At 34.4% G+C, this 15,910-nt stretch overlaps 3 protein-coding genes across 5 annotated transcripts; 1 reads left to right on the forward strand and 2 right to left on the reverse strand.

Annotated features, from left to right (window-relative positions):
• Positions 1-71: 71 nt before the first annotated feature.
• LOC108202581 (probable E3 ubiquitin-protein ligase LUL4) lies at positions 72-4,988 on the forward strand. Its single transcript, XM_017371050.2, has 3 exons — positions 72-1,187; positions 4,000-4,507; positions 4,604-4,988. Exons 1-3 carry the CDS (start codon positions 670-672, stop codon positions 4,703-4,705), a joined length of 1,128 nt encoding a protein of 375 aa, XP_017226539.1. The 5' UTR covers positions 72-669; the 3' UTR covers positions 4,706-4,988.
• A 1,529-nt stretch (positions 4,989-6,517) lies between these two features.
• On the reverse strand, positions 6,518-8,143 carry LOC108202583 (transcription factor MUTE). The gene is made up of 3 exons (XM_017371054.2): positions 8,011-8,143; positions 7,190-7,600; positions 6,518-6,680 (listed from the first exon to the last, which is right to left on the reverse strand). Exons 1-3 carry the CDS (start codon positions 8,104-8,106, stop codon positions 6,603-6,605), a joined length of 585 nt encoding a protein of 194 aa, XP_017226543.1. The 5' UTR covers positions 8,107-8,143; the 3' UTR covers positions 6,518-6,602.
• Positions 8,144-9,770: 1,627 nt separating this feature from the next.
• On the reverse strand, positions 9,771-15,645 carry LOC108201932 (dual specificity protein phosphatase 1). Of its 3 annotated transcripts, XM_017370276.2 has the most exons (6): positions 15,448-15,637; positions 13,676-13,920; positions 13,456-13,591; positions 12,411-12,531; positions 11,966-12,111; positions 9,771-10,097 (listed from the first exon to the last, which is right to left on the reverse strand). In XM_017370276.2, the coding sequence occupies exons 2-6, from the start codon at positions 13,781-13,783 to the stop codon at positions 10,051-10,053; spliced, it is 558 nt and encodes a 185-aa protein (XP_017225765.1). In that variant the 5' UTR covers positions 13,784-13,920; positions 15,448-15,637; the 3' UTR covers positions 9,771-10,050. The 3 variants fall into 3 exon arrangements, with proteins under 3 accessions (XP_017225765.1, XP_063940238.1, XP_063940239.1); XM_064084168.1 differs by having other exon boundaries at positions 13,456-13,920; positions 15,448-15,645; XM_064084169.1 differs by lacking the exon at positions 15,448-15,637 and adding an exon at positions 14,016-14,167 and having other exon boundaries at positions 13,456-13,920.
• Positions 15,646-15,910: the final 265 nt, after the last annotated feature.

Consider the following 15,910-nt stretch of genomic DNA (forward strand, 5'->3'; position numbering starts at 1 on the left):
CATGGCTTACTTTTTCACTTTTGTTTTTAGAGTTACTTGCACCCTTTTGGCATATAATACTAGGCATTATTAAGAACAAAGCATTATTGAATTCCATCAACTTTTTTCAATTCCATTTCCAGTTCTTCCCCCAAACCTTCATTGTCCTACAACCCAACCTTGGAATATTTTCAAAAATACAAAATCTCAGGGCATCAATTCAACACCCCTTTTCTTTCTTTCCCCTTTCCCTTTTATTTTCTTTGCCCTTGTTTGATAGTATAAAAATTAAAAATCCCACCTTTTTTCATCAACAAAATTCCAAGAATTGATAGCACATTTCCAACATGAGTTCATCATCGTTTCTCACATAAAATCAACCCCACCTTGAATTCACTCCAACCCAATTCACACACACAAACAGTCACCAAGAATCAACCAAATTTATTCATTTCTTGCTCCTAACCACCACCAAGATTTGATCTTTCTTCATCTTCATCTTCTTAAAATCATGCCCTTCACATAAAAATCCCACCTTTGCCTTGTATCATCCCAAAATTTCAAGAGGGCACTCTTCAATCAACCCTCTTAATCTTCAATTGACACACAAACACACCCTAAAAATCCAAACTTTCTTGATTTCTTGGCCTTAAACACCTTAAAGATTTGATCTTTTTACCAAAAACACAAATGGGTATTTCTTGGAGTAACAATAACAACAACAATAGAAGAAGAAACACTCCAAATTATTATCAAACCCCATACCCATCATCTCAATATATCTCCTCACCCTCTTCTTCATCTTCTTCCTATTGCTACCCTCTTGATCCTTATTCTGCGCCATATCCTTATCCTGCGCACCCTCCACCACCACCACCGGCTACCCCAATTTACTCATCATATTACTCTTCTGGGGGTTACAATGCTTGTAATTACACAAGTCCTGTGATGGGTATGTCGAGTTTCGGGCCGTATTATAGTTATGGTTACCAAGATAATGGTTGGGTTGGGATACCGGCTGCTCCAATGGCGGTGACTGCTGAGGCTGTTGCGGCTTTGCCACCGCCAGCATATGTTGAGCATCAGGAGGCTAAGAAAGTCAAAAATGATGTCAATGTGCATAAAGATACAATAAGGCTTGTGAGGGATGAGGCGTACCCGGATCACCATTTGGTGTCATTTGTTTTTGATGCAATGTTTGATGGCAGGTAATGATTTAGCTTAAACTTAAAATTGATGAATTTGTATGTATGTAATATCTGTGATCATTGGTCGTTTACATTATATGTTGTGTCTGCCTTGTGCTTTAAATTCTTTAATTGAGGGCTTGTAGTTTTGAAACTGGAATTACTTTGCTCATTAGGAATATTATATTTTTGCTATGCATGTTTTAGATAAATAATTTTAAAGAACTGTCGAACCAATCAAGTTGCAGAGTTAATATCGCTGATATAGAATGTTTATTGGAGTAAAGTTTGTGATAAAGATGGTTTTTTTTTTTAATTTCTAGAAATGGTTCTAGCTTGTTGAGATTGCTATATATATATTCCCCCACTCATGGAAGCATGTCATCTGCAATCATAGAACTTTTTTTAAGAAGTCTTTTTACATTGATTTTTTACTGGTTTGCTCATGATTCTTGCATAAGAAATGGTTGCCTGAATTATGGCAGTAACATAGTTACTTGAGAGGAATGCTGTCTTTTTCTGAGCACATTATTATATGCCTCAAACAGGGAAGTCATGGTCTAATTGCCTGTAGCTTCGTACAATGCATTTCTCTAGTTCCCTTGCCTTTTAACAATTTTTATATTCCACAACCTCCCCCCACCCCAAAAAAATACAAAAAACAAAAGGGTGATAATGTAGTGAAGCTATGGAGAAAATGAAACTGAAGATATTGGGGCAGACAAATGTGTAATAGTAATCAAGTTTTATCAAACAGTAACGTGTTCGTTTTAAAAAAAAAGGCTTTGATTGCATTGTTTTACATTGCAACCCTAATGCTCTCTGGTTAAACAAAAAATATGCAATGGGTTGTCTAGTAAATAAATGCATGAACTGTTGTGTACTAACTAGTTTTTCATATCATATCTGTTGTGGGGTCACAACTATTAACAAGATGGTAAATGAATATATCTAGAGTCTAGACGCGTCAGAAGTACTGTAACAACTGGTCTAGCAGTGTCGCATATGATGTCCTTTGAGTGATCATTATCATATGCAAGATGGTGCTAGATTCACATAGATGCCGCTATTGTATTGTGACAACCATTTGATATCTGGTTTGGGGCATCCCACATTCTCTCTTTCTAATTTCTGTATGTTACAGTGCCTTTATGTTGAATTTAAGGGTTTCTATGTGATCTAAGGTCCTTATACTAAACCCCTCATCATCTCTGTGATGTTTTTACATAAAAGTAAGTCTAATATTGTCATTAAGAATTAAAGTGTTTTGTCTTTAAAGAGGTAAATAGAGTTCCTTCGGTATATGAAGTTTTTTTGTTGCATAACGTCAATTTCTATTTCATATATTGTAGTTTTTCCCTGATTTTTCTTTCCTATGGTTCGTTTGGGAGAAGATGCCATACCATGAATGTAAGAATAAATGTGGATCTATTTGTATTGTTGTTTATTACCAATTTGTCCTATATTATTTACTTCATTAAGTTCCACATCTACACATCTCATCCAGTAAGCGCCCTTATATAATTGTAAGATAAGCCATCTGTTAATATAGTAACGTATACTTATCGAGTTATCCTTTTAACTTTTTTATTAGTAACCAATTACATCTTTTTGTTGAAGTGAAAATAAAAGCTTTATTCAGTAAGTACTATTCCAATCAAGCAGAAGCTTGATCTTCTTTCTCCACCAGAGATGGTGAATAAAAGAATGAAGAGAGATCAGATAAGATGGCTAACCCTGTATGTTGTGGAGCTCAAACATACTATATATAGGCTTTCTTCTGATGTTTATGTTCTTTGAAGCTTGGGTAGGGGATTAGACAAAGATTTTATGCTCTATTAGAAGAAAACGGGTGGTGGGTTTTTCTGAACAATTATTAACTACTTAATATTTGAAGGTGTCATTTAGCACTAACAGCTATTGCTTTGTGTATAGTTATAATCTGTTAAATTATTAACGTGTTCAAAGTGGCTATGTAAGATCTGAGTGAAATAAAGATTTCGGAATGTAATTTGGAAACTCGAGAGCAGAATGTATAGGCAAAGACAGAAGCGGCCTTCTTGATAGAGTGACATGTGAAGCAAGCCTTGAATCCAAAGAAACTGTATCTAAATAGGCTGAAACATGTGTAAAAGGAGCTTTCTTTTCTCCAAACTTTTTCAGACCAATACAATTTCTGGCAGGTGATTATATAAAAATTTCTTTTTTGAACCCTTGCTACTTGGATGGTGGCAAAACAGGATACAAATGACTATCTGGGTAAAACCCTTTCAGCATGCCATCCCAATATCCATTTGCAGTTTAGAAGCAGATTAAAAGCTAACAAAGCATCTATACTAATATCTTTATGAAGGTATAAAGTTTTCGTTACTGGAACATGTGCCACCTCCATCTTTAAAGTTAGTCTTAGTTATATGTCGGCAGAAGTCACAACATGTGAGAGATAGATTTTGGCTAAACTATTGTCCCTTCTATGCTATAGACTACATGTGAAAGATCTGTTCCACATTTTCGATTTTCCAGCAATGTTAACATACTCATAATAGTGAATTGTCCATGAATAACTATAACTAGGAGAACATATTATGGACAGTAATTTGTTATTACATCTCTATATCATCGTCATGTTTGTGGACTTGAATTAGTTACTGCATAAAGAGAACTATGTTTACATCTATCTCATAAGGTTGAAACTTAGATGCATTATGGAATTCGCAGCTTCCTTTAAATGTCGATCCTTTACCACTTCTTTAAATCTATATTGAATGGACATATGAAAGATGTCTCTTTTCTTTTATGTCAATTAACTCCTGCTCTTTATTGTGCTTTGCAGTATTACCATCTTCTACTTTGCAAAGGAAGAAGCTAATTGTAAGATTGTCCCAGTATATCCTGAATCCTATTTGCCGATAAAAATTCCCTTCCAGAAAGGACTTGGGCAGAGATTTTTTCAGCCTTCAGGAACAGGCATTAATTTAGGCTACTTTAAGTTGGCTGATCTTTCGAAACCATGGCCTGCAGAGGATGTTTATCCACTTGTAATTTGTGCCGAAACATGTTTGCCATCTTTTCCTATGGATATATATTTTAGTGATCATTGTCCAAACACATCATCCCACCTACAAATCACTCAAGCTGTGCTCGAGAAGAACAATGGGGACCCTTTCAAATTAAGAGTTATTAAACAGATTTTGTGGATTGATGAGGTTCGCTACGAACTGCGAGAAATTTTTGGACTTGGAAACTCTGCGGAATCTTTCAACGATAATGACTCGGGAAAAGAGTGTGTTGTTTGCATGACGGAACCCCGTGATACTGCTGTGCTTCCATGCCGACACATGGTAAGAAACATGTCCATTCTATGTCTTCCGATCATGAATCTTCTACTCTTATTTTAAGTCATTTATAATATTTGCTGATTGAGCTCTGTGTTTCAGTGCATGTGCAGTGAATGCTCAAAAGCATTGAGGCTTCAATCAAACAAGTGTCCGATATGCCGTCAACCCATCGAGGAGCTCATGGAGATCAAGATATATTAGTGAGATCCTTAGCGTAAAGCTAATTCTTTTGTATAATACAGTTTTCTTTTCCTGAGACGATCCGTTAATATTAGTTAATCATATATACTCCCTACCCTTTCTTTCTACCACTCCCCAGTCCCCATCCCCACCCTGGTTCCTGTTTATTTATACTGTTACACATACAAGACCTCAACCTTGGTCTGTGGTTATTAAGTTCACAAATGAGTTTGCACATCATCTTTTCACTTGGTCTTGTACAATTCTTGCTTCTATATATAGGAACGGTTTTCTTTAGTCTCTACATCATACTCTGTTGGTCATATAGTTGCACTGTGCTTTCATTTTCTGAGTCTGGAGAGGTCTATCCTTTTTGATGTTGTATTGTTTAATCCTTTCTTCTCTTCAACGGTTAAAATGGTTGGCAAGAATGATATGAAATCCTTTTATATAAAATTTGCTCAACCAGCAAGACATTGTATCTGATGGGACTGGTTACAATGATGGACTATATTAAAATTTATGTTATTGCAAGTTATTACTATTTCAAATTCTAAATATAGGGTCGCGCTTAAGAGATTTAAAATAGAACCATGGAACCACTAAGGTTCTGCTGCAGAACCCTAAATTTTAAATAGATTTTTAGGATCTAAATCTAAATACATGTTTTTTTCATGTTTTTTCATTGTTGTGTGTGTTCAAAAATAATTTTAAAATATAATACATAGATATTGACATTTTTTACATATGAAGTCTTGCTGTTGAACCCTAACTAATACAAGAAATAAGGTAAGGTTCTATGGGTTCTCTGTCTAATGATACGACCCAATTTTTATATATGACATCTTTTATCCAGTTTTAGCGTAGCTTAATCTATGTGGTGTGTAGTTTATAATCTTAGTTATAGCGTAAAACTCTTTATTTAAAATCAGTACACGTTTATTACCATGATTAATCAAAAATTACTCACTGTTATTTTTTTCTGAAACTAGAAAATCATTTGATCAAGATTGCGTTTGAAAACATATATCTCATCGAGACTACATTCGAGAACAATTACTTACACTAAATCAAACATTTGTATTCTGGTACCACCAACCAAAACGCTCCTACAGTCCTAATTTTCTTAGCCTGCACCAATCTACCATTATGGTCCTGGCGTCGAAAATCGGTGCATCTACATCCACCTTGATTACGTCCAACTGTCAATAACTCCTTTTAATTAGTAGAAAATATTCAATTGATGAGTGTGAGCTTTATATATCTAATAGATTAAACCTGGAGAATCTATTCCTAATCTGAACCAAGTAATTAATTAAACCTGAGCTGATTTGCTAAAAATGCAACAAGCATGGGTAATCAGTAAAATGACCCTCCTACAAGTTTTCCAACAGATTTGTTGGTGCATCTCACAAGTTTATATCTCAACAATATGACCGATGAATGAGTATCGGCTCTTCAGCTTGTCTGAAGCCCCTCTAGTATCTTTCCGGAGCATTGACGAGACTCTAGTGGGTCTGGGATGGATTGAATGAGGTCGAGAGTGGGTCACAGGGTGGGTGATGTCATCTCGAGGATGGGTGATGTAATATAAGACTAGTTTTTCTAGGGTGGGTGGATGATGTCATATAAGACTAGTAGGTAATGAATGAGTAATAACAAGATGTCACACTCACCGGACCGTCTTGCAATGTTGTCCTTCGCTTAAGAACTTGTTTTCCCTATATATGTGTTTTCATCATTTTGTTATCAAGTTCTGAATCATGTGTGTTCGTTTAAATGATCAAACCCTCTGGATTAACAAGTACATACGATTGATAATAGAGTGCACTGTTTTCAAATGTAAAATTCTGCTATTACACAACAGGAAGTAGCTACTATAAATCTGATTTATATATGGTACATCTCCTTGACGTAATTAAACTTTGTCAGAGCAGAAGCTTTTCTGGACCTCAGCTGCTAATTCCTCCACACTTAGCTGACATTCCAGCCCTATCTGTACACAAACATATGACAGCAGTTATGTGATGATAACAACAAAATGTCGAGCTCATTCAACTTATTCATATCATGCACAAATTTGGTGTCATCATGTGAAATGATTACCTTTCAGTCTGTTTAAATGGATTTTGGGTTAAGTATCAAATTGATCACTATAAAATTAGCAAACTTTCAAAATTTATCACTCACGAATTCGGGTTCTTAAATTGGCCACTTTCCACACAAAATTGTTGATTTTCGGTTATAAATTTGAGATTATGTTAGTTTATGACAGACTTAAAAAATGGTCAATTTGAGACTCGCCGGCTTGAAAATAGTCAATTTGATACTTAACCTAATGAATTTTATCATTTTTTATATTGCTGCATGCATGACGTACCTGATCCAGTGTTGCATATAGGGCTTTCTTCACTGTTTCTTTTAAGATCAATTTACATAGATTATGATCTTTACCTGTTGATGCATATATGATGAAGAAATAAGAATTAGGGTTGAATAAATTACCTTAATAACAAAGGAGTAGAGAACAGTGTCTTCCATGCTACTGATATTCAAATGAAGAACCTCAAAAAAATGAGTTTCCAGCACATTGATGATCTTCACTATCTGTCCTGGAATCCTCTGCGAAACAGTTTTCAGAACAACGTTTGAACCCGAGATCTTCGCCTCAACATTAGCTGCCACAGAATTGCAGCATGCTCCGAGCTCTTTCACATTTTCATTGTGAATAGTGTTTCTGATCAATGAGTTACATTCTGAAGGAGGAGTACTGATAAGCTGGAGCGGTACTCTTGGACTAGGAGCAGGGCTAGGGCTCAGACTCATCCTCCGTTTTTTCGATTCCAGGGAGTGAAGAACCTGGTGCAACTCCTTGATGAATTCTATCACTCCTCCTATGATGGATGCTTGATCTCCCTTCATATGCATGTTAATATTCACAATAATAAGTTATGCAACAATTACATAAATATTTTAACCCCCACTATCTTGAAAACTAAAGTACTAACAGATCACTATATAATAGTCGCTTACTTTTTTTCACGTACTTATAAGAGTTTTGACCGTAGACGTATAAATGTTATTTTTTAAATTTTTTTTGGAATAAAAATATTAGTGTCATATTTTTATTCACAAAAAAAAATTTAAAAAATAGTATTTATAATTATACGGTCAAAACTCTTAAAAGTACGTGAAAAAAAGTTCAAGCGACTATTATATTTACCAGAGAAAATATCTTTATTTTACTCTGTATCTTAAAATATTTTGGTTTCGTCACTATACACACCCACACCCGTAAAACGGAATAATAGGTGATAGATCAATACCCTTTTAATGTAGAAACAAGGGGTCAAAGAGCGTAGAACTTGAAGATGTTCATTCATCTGTCTTCTCCTGTTCCTCTCCACAGCAATGTGAGACATGATTTCTCTGTAGTAAAATTAACTAGATTGTATATAAGACCCGCGTATATGAAGCACACTCTCTAATCTGATCAAGTGTATATATAGTGAAAGCATATATGATTAATTGCATTGTATAGTAGTAGTAGTATATACATGCACGTAAGGCATCGAGCATGTTAATAAATGCTGTGTGTTGCACTCCCGTGAGGTTAATAATTTTTACTCCTCTTGTATATAATATTATTACTTCTCACGTTTATCAACTTACAACCATTACAGAGCCGGATATGCCTTGTGGATGACCTAAATTTTGCGGAACATTCATGGCGTAATTTAGCCATGGATCAAATTTTTTTAGTTGATAATTTCGATGTATATTACGAGGGTGTTTGGCCGGAGCTTAAAAATCTGGTTTCCGAGTTTATAAGTTGAAAACACATATAAATATCACTCAGATTTCTGCTTATTTGGCCAGAGATAGTAACAAAATAATACTAATATACAGTAGTAGGGGTGAGTACGGTACGGGTAAAGCCGGGGTTTTGTGAGATCTCCACAACCATCCCAGTTTTCGGATATTCAAAATGTTGAGAACCAAAATTGTACCGTTATTATAGATATCCATATTGTATTGTTCCAAATTTTCGGGACAAGATGGGACAGAATTTCACATATTCGGTACTCTTAATAAAATAACATTAACTGGGCAAAAAAAAAATAACATTAAAAAAAGTAAATATCCAAGAAGTGGTAAATCTAAACAATAAAATTCCAAAATATACTTGGTAAATAAAGAAGCAAAATAAGAAACTAGTTCAAGCAAAATAAATTATAAAAGTCCGGAAAACTATGAGTTCAATCATATATATGCCATAATATATGGTATATATTATTAATATTATATTATATATATGTCATATATATTTTATATAACAATAAAATTTTCAGTTATTCGGTTTGGTACAATTCAATACAGTTTGGTACAATTCTCAAGTATAAACCAAAACCATCCCATATTGTAAAATTCGGTACAGTTCAATATAGATATAGTCAAAAGTCAACGGGATTTCAATTTTTCGGAACTTTCAGTTCGGTTACTTGGTACGGTACCGTAGTTTACAAATTAATTGACATATCATCTTCTTCTTTTTTTTCTTTTTTTTTTTGCGCCCAGTGTTTCTTATATTGCAAAACGAGTAACTCTTAATTTGTCATGCACATTACCTGCTGCTATCTACCTGCCCTTCCGAGTTCTAGCCAACTCTGAGATCACGAATCACACGTTCAATTAACCACACACGCACACACATCACTGTACGTTATTCTCTCATTTTTATTGCTTAATTTCTTTTCTTGCCAGAAAATAAATGTATTTTCTGTTTCCTTATATGGTGATTATAGAAAATGGACAGGGAGTTGTAAATTTGTAATTCAAGAAGGGAGAAAGATAGAGATTAGAGGGGGTGTTTGGACCGAGGGTGAAATGAAGATCGGAAATGAAAAGGAAAGATATGGAAATAGGTATTTCAGGAATTTGTAAATATTGGTTTACCCGCCAAATGAGATTGATATTCCCATTTCATAAAAATAATAATTATTAATCCATACACCTGTTTGAAGTTCCGATTCCCGTTAACGAAATCATTAACCATGATTTAAACGCCTTCGGAAACATACAAGGAGCACAGCCAACATACTTGCCACACATATTAGTCAAAATTACGATTTTGCAACAGTAGAACTGCATTTTTGTCTCGTAATCAATGGTGCCACTGCCAAGTACAGACTCTAGTTTATTATACTGACTCGCAGAGAATAATACCTTGATCTGTGTTAAATAAAATTTTCAGGATTTCACAACTATACTGCCTGGAATTTTATTCATAAAAAACCATCCTCCTCAGACTTCTTTCTAACACACATATAGCTCTGCTCACTTGATTCACATCCAAATGCAAAGTCTCATTGCTTAAGCAGTACTGCAGTAGATGAGTTTTCTCTTTTCTGCCCTGTTTTACACAGGAAAAAGGGTCAAGCTGGCATATAGACCTGATAAAGCTAGCCAGGGAAAAGACTAGGATTATAAATTGTACCAACTAGCATGCCAAGTACACACCTGTCAAACTATGCGTGCGTCTAGTTGTAAAAAAAATTATGGTGCAGCGTTTTGTATCTAAAGATATATGATCAGCTTGTAAATACATGCGAAACGAATTATTAATAGATTTCTTTGGCCATTATATACTCTGTAAATTTCAGCATATTATCTGTGGCAATCTACGACGAAATCGGTGCTTATGAGAGGAATTATATAAATATCTTGCGGTTACAAAATCGCCTAAAATTAATCAAATTTCTTGCTCTAGTTTGGCAATTGGACAAGAAAAAAGTTCCAAGTCGAGTTTATTCACAAACATCTACACTTCCTTAGGTGGTGGAAACATGCAGGAATATAAATATCTTTGGCAGCTGAAAGGAGGATCAAATTTAATATGCTTTTTTACAGGAGACTCATTTGTTAGTTAAGAAAGACTGTCTGGTTATTAAATAGCCGAGAGTTTTAAGTAACTAGAAAAGCAAGGTAGTTCCTGAACACTGAGGGCAGAAATTCTATGTTAGAATTCCAACATCAGATCAAGGAATTAACTGTATGCTTTTTCCTAAGCAAAGAAACAGGTGGCTTCCAAGGAGGAACCAGAATTCAAACGAAGAAAAATAAGGTCAGAAGAAATCTTACATCCTGCCACGTAAATTTAAAAGTGAGTACCTCAATGGAGAAGCTTTACAGCAATGAAGCCAATGAAATATCTGCTACTCAATTCCAACTATCATGTTGGCTTTGTTCTCTTAGAGTACATACAATCTGATTTAATAAGGTGCGGCTGCAGATAAGGTAGCGAGAGCTCAATAGATTACTCATTTCTTGCCAGTTTTATAATTTTGAACTGTATTTAAATGGATGGAATAGAGGAATTTGAGAACCAGACGATTTGGAAACCTACTGTCAGGTTCATCCTTGTTTTTACTAGAATTGTCAAATCACCCATACCACATCTCCATCACTTAGAGTTTCCCATCACTTGTGACCACGCAAGATGATTTTGTCCATTGAGAAAGGTAATAGGGAAATTGCATTAAAATATCAAGTGCTAAGGCAGAAAGTTTTCCACACCATTGTCCTTAAAATTGCATTCCCCTGCCTTAAGAAAATACAGATTGCAGCTACAGCTACTTTTTGCAATTGCAAAAGTAGGCTGGACATGCTTGGGGGCCAATGAGACTCTAAGCTAAATTAAAGCATTCCATAGAAGAATATCATAAAGGCTGATTGCAAAACTCTCTGTACTCAGGAAAAGAGCTAATCTTCATTACATGTCTATTGAATTTACCTTCTAAGATAAGAGGATTACTTACTATAATGTAATAACCTGTTTCACATTTTTTCTAAGTGTGTACATTATGAATGACAGTGAATATGTTGCAAATATATTATTCGGAGGGATTTATTGGCTAGTGAGCATATATAAGTAAGTACTACAAACTCGCAAGTTGTTGAAACTCTCATATAGAGTCCAGAGTAATAAATATGCTTCAAAAATTCTTAATCTTAAAAAGGTCAGTGAATTTTTGAGTTATACTTGACAAAGGATATATGCTACAATTCCAAGTCAGGTAAGTTTGGGGTACGACCGGCCAGCAGAGTTATTATTAGTTTTAATTACCAATCCAAAATTTCACACTGGTTCAAGATAATTAAGACCAAAAGAACATTCTTAACTAGCACATATTCATATGCAGTGTACAGAATGTAATATTTAAAACAATATTAAAGAAATAATATAATAGGTAATCACAAGTTGATTATCAGAAATCAAACCTCTAAGAGATTCTTCGAAACTTTGTAGCTGCAACAGAAAACCGGAATTTGGAAAAGCTACAGCTCGCTTACTCTTCACGTGCTGCAAAGCTTCTGAACAGCTCATTCCACGCTTCTTCATTAGATAAGCAACAACAATTGTGACACTGCATTATTGAGAATATGCTGGTCTTAATTTGCCGATATAGTCACCAGCTCTTCAGAACGAGGGAAAAAGGTTATCAATAATTCTTTACCAAATGGTTATAACATTGGGGAAAAAACCTGATAGCATGATTTTGCTTTTCTAGACTATGCAAAAAGGTCATACATAAATGCCCCATGTCATTCCAAGGATATTGGCAATGAAAATTTTGTGTCACTGTTGGGTGATATATTTTTGTAAAATAGTTACCGGTATCGTAAAAGAAAAAGTGAGGGTTGAGGCATTATTCATTAATATTACCTTCTGGATCTTCCTACAAAGCAATGAACCAAAACATTACCACCCATTTCTTTAGCTTCTTCAATAAAGCCGAAGCATTCATCAAAATATTGAGCTATGTTTATGCTCTCTCGATCCTGGACTGAGCCATGAAAGGAAAAAGTAACAAAGAAAGGAAATATTTTTAAAATGAAATCAGATTTTCTGTGTTCACGAATATAGATCGTGGAAGCTTGCTAAAACTGAATTCTGTCAACCACTCAACCTACAAAAAACATTAGATGATTCTACCATTGCTGCCCTAAAAATTGTTGCTAAATGTTAGTTCAAATACATGTAAATAATAGTACAATTATACAATTTTTTTAAAAAAATAATATAATGGATACCAAGTGGATGTGTAAAATTTCAGACAGATGGTGATTTCTTCAATTCCCTTGGCTATAAACTCTCATTGTGTATACAGTAAATTGGTACACAAATTCTCTTTGAAGCAATTTCTATGTAAATAGCTGTAGCTATATTGCCACGAATAAATTTGAGGTGTTTACATTCTTGCACACTTACTTTATCTACGTGACTTGAATTTCTACAGATAATACTTTCTATGTTTCAGAATATATTCCTTCTTTTTTTTTATTAAAAAAAAGGTGAGGACTCATCTATTTTGGAACAGGGTACTGTGTAATACAAGTTTGACTAGCCCTACAAAAACTTTTACAGTACAGTACATGGCCAAAGCCATCAATCATGAAATTTAGATAACTAAAAGGCATACATATCGAAGCAGCAACTGTGCAGATAAAACCATTAAGGAAAGTATTTAGAAGAGACCTCAAGAAAGCATAACTATCTACTATATTTATCGTATGGTATGTGTATGATGGTATCAAGTTTCAGGACAAAATCTAAGCAACAGACATATCGCACAAAAGATCATATGCTTGCCTTTTTTGGTTCAAAATGCACAGTTGCTTCTTAATCACAACTAGCAATCAGATACTATGACCAGAAATTGATTAGTTCTATTTAAGAAATACTATTTGTAAGAAGTCAAAGTACCTACCATCAACAATTTTGTACTTGAACTCATTTGGGTAAGAAGGAGGCAGCGAACTGGCCACGGTTAAAATGTGTGTGACATTCAAACTTTTCAAAACACTTCTGTTATTCGCAGCACCAATTGAACCCAGGTAGAGACCCTGGTATTCCAAATAGTAAATACTTATTGCAAATTCTTTCAACACCATAATTCTGATGCAATATTCGGTCGAAATTCTCTTTACCTCTTCGATTTGATCTGGAACATCATTTTCTTTTGCGCGTTTAGCGGCATACATTGCTCTCAATATTACTGCAACTTCTTCGCTGTAGGCTTCATCAAGCTGATCCATTGTTACAAGACTTCTAGATTGTGGCCACTTTACTCAATTAATTTACCAGCCCTTGAATATACATGAAATAACCTTCCTCAGATGAAGTATTTGACTATTCAATAATGATTTTAAAAAGAGCAGAAACCTAACAAAACCTGTCACATACAAACAAAGGTAAACAGAAATAAGTGTAAACTTAAATATATACCTAGTTTAGAGAAGGGTTACTGGTACAAATGGTTTAACTTACTTATATAATCAACTAATCTGAAAAAGCATCACACCCAACATCCATTATAATAAAGCAGAGGTGATGTATGGTAGACAAATTTTGAAATTTCTACCTGATTTCATCTATAGGGGAAGATATCACAATATCCATTCAAGACATACCAGAGTTACTGCCCTAGCAAATATAGTTAAGCATGTACACATAAGTGTTATCTTCAAGTCACTAAAAAAGAAAATTGTAATGATGCCAACTTCGAAGGCACTTCTTTTATATAGTTAGGTACAAAACATACACAATTTTATTACGCTCGTTTAATTGGTGCAAACAAGAAAAATTCTTAGACCCCAAATATGATAAAGTCTAAATCCTTAGGAAACCAAAACATACTCAGTGTATCCCCTCATCAAGCAAGGTAAGGAGAGATTAAGATGCAGCAAATTTTAAAAAGGCCCATACTACGACATTGCAGTGGCACAACAATGATAGTAAATTTTACCAAATAAAAAGTTTAATCAGACAGTAAGAGCCAACACAATTGCTACTTATGTAAGAATTTTACAAAGCTCTTAACTTTGTCTATAACCAAACAAGAGAATATTGCAAAGTTATCACAATTCCATTTCCATACCACTTAAATATATACTAACCAAAAAATCATGTTGCCATTGTATTAGTACAGTTTGTGATAGAGCTACTACATGAGCAGTAAAGATAAAATCAAATATGCTACCACAGTAATTGAATAGGAATGATGTGAGTTTGAGGAAGACAAAAAAGTAGGTAATCAAATTCATATCAAACGTAACACTTGCATATATAAGCAAAAGAAAAAATAACGAAGCGTTGTTGGTTAAATCACTCCAGTAGTGTTACTTAAAACTAAATTTATTAAAGTCACCGAAGGGAACAACACGTCAAAACCTTGAACTGAATCCAGAACCACCTTTTCCTTTCCCCATATGCGACTAAAGCATTCTAGTCATCTATTCTACACTGATACTCTACGCGATGATTTAAAAGCATTTCACATCAATGTCACTTATTTATTCACTTTTCATAATCTGATTAGTGCGCTACATTTTCGACCCAAAATTTTCCACCTGCCGTTTGAGTACGCTAAAGTATGCACAATGTAATAAATGTAATATCATTCTGCAAGGTGAATCCTCAGGTTTAGAAGCATTCCACTGTACAACAACTATAGTTTAGAACCCACTTTAACTAGCTCATTAAGACACAATGTCAAACAGTTGATGGTGTTCTAAAAAATGAAACATCCTCGTGATCATGTAAAAAGAATCAAAGTATCAATATTCATGCACATACGTATATTATACAAGATTGCATGCAAATATACACCTAATTTCTTATCGAACGCTCATTTATCGAGGATTAAACACCCATGACTGTACAATGTTTGCATGAATTCTGAAAGAGATTGAGAGATGACCTTGATGGTTAAATCAGCGGCGGTGAAGACCTAAAACCAATTATACCCGTCTCTATTTGGTGCCGGACTTTAATCAACGGTTCCGTCCTTCTGGGTTTTTTTTTAACTCACTATTTATAGGGGTAGTGCTACATGCACAAAATTGGGTACAGAATTTTGCACAGAATCAACTGAGCTGGGAAGTTTTGATTGATGCTATTGATGCATGTACAGGGGTCCATTCCAATTAAAAATTAACACATACTCATTATGTGAATGTTTTTGTACCCAATTTTGTGCATATAGCATTTTCCTTATATTTAATATTTGACGAGAAAGATAAGGATTTTTTTTTAAAAAGGTAGAGTTTTATTAATTTTTTCTAGACATAAATTCTTATCTTTTAAAAATAAGATTAGTTAAACGGTCTCATAGTCTCGTGAAATTTTTTTATTTATAATTATGAGTCTAAGACGCATGTTTC

The sequence above is a fragment of the Daucus carota genome, chromosome 9, assembly GCF_001625215.2.
Source record: "Daucus carota subsp. sativus chromosome 9, DH1 v3.0, whole genome shotgun sequence".
NCBI lineage: Eukaryota > Viridiplantae > Streptophyta > Magnoliopsida > Apiales > Apiaceae > Daucus > Daucus carota.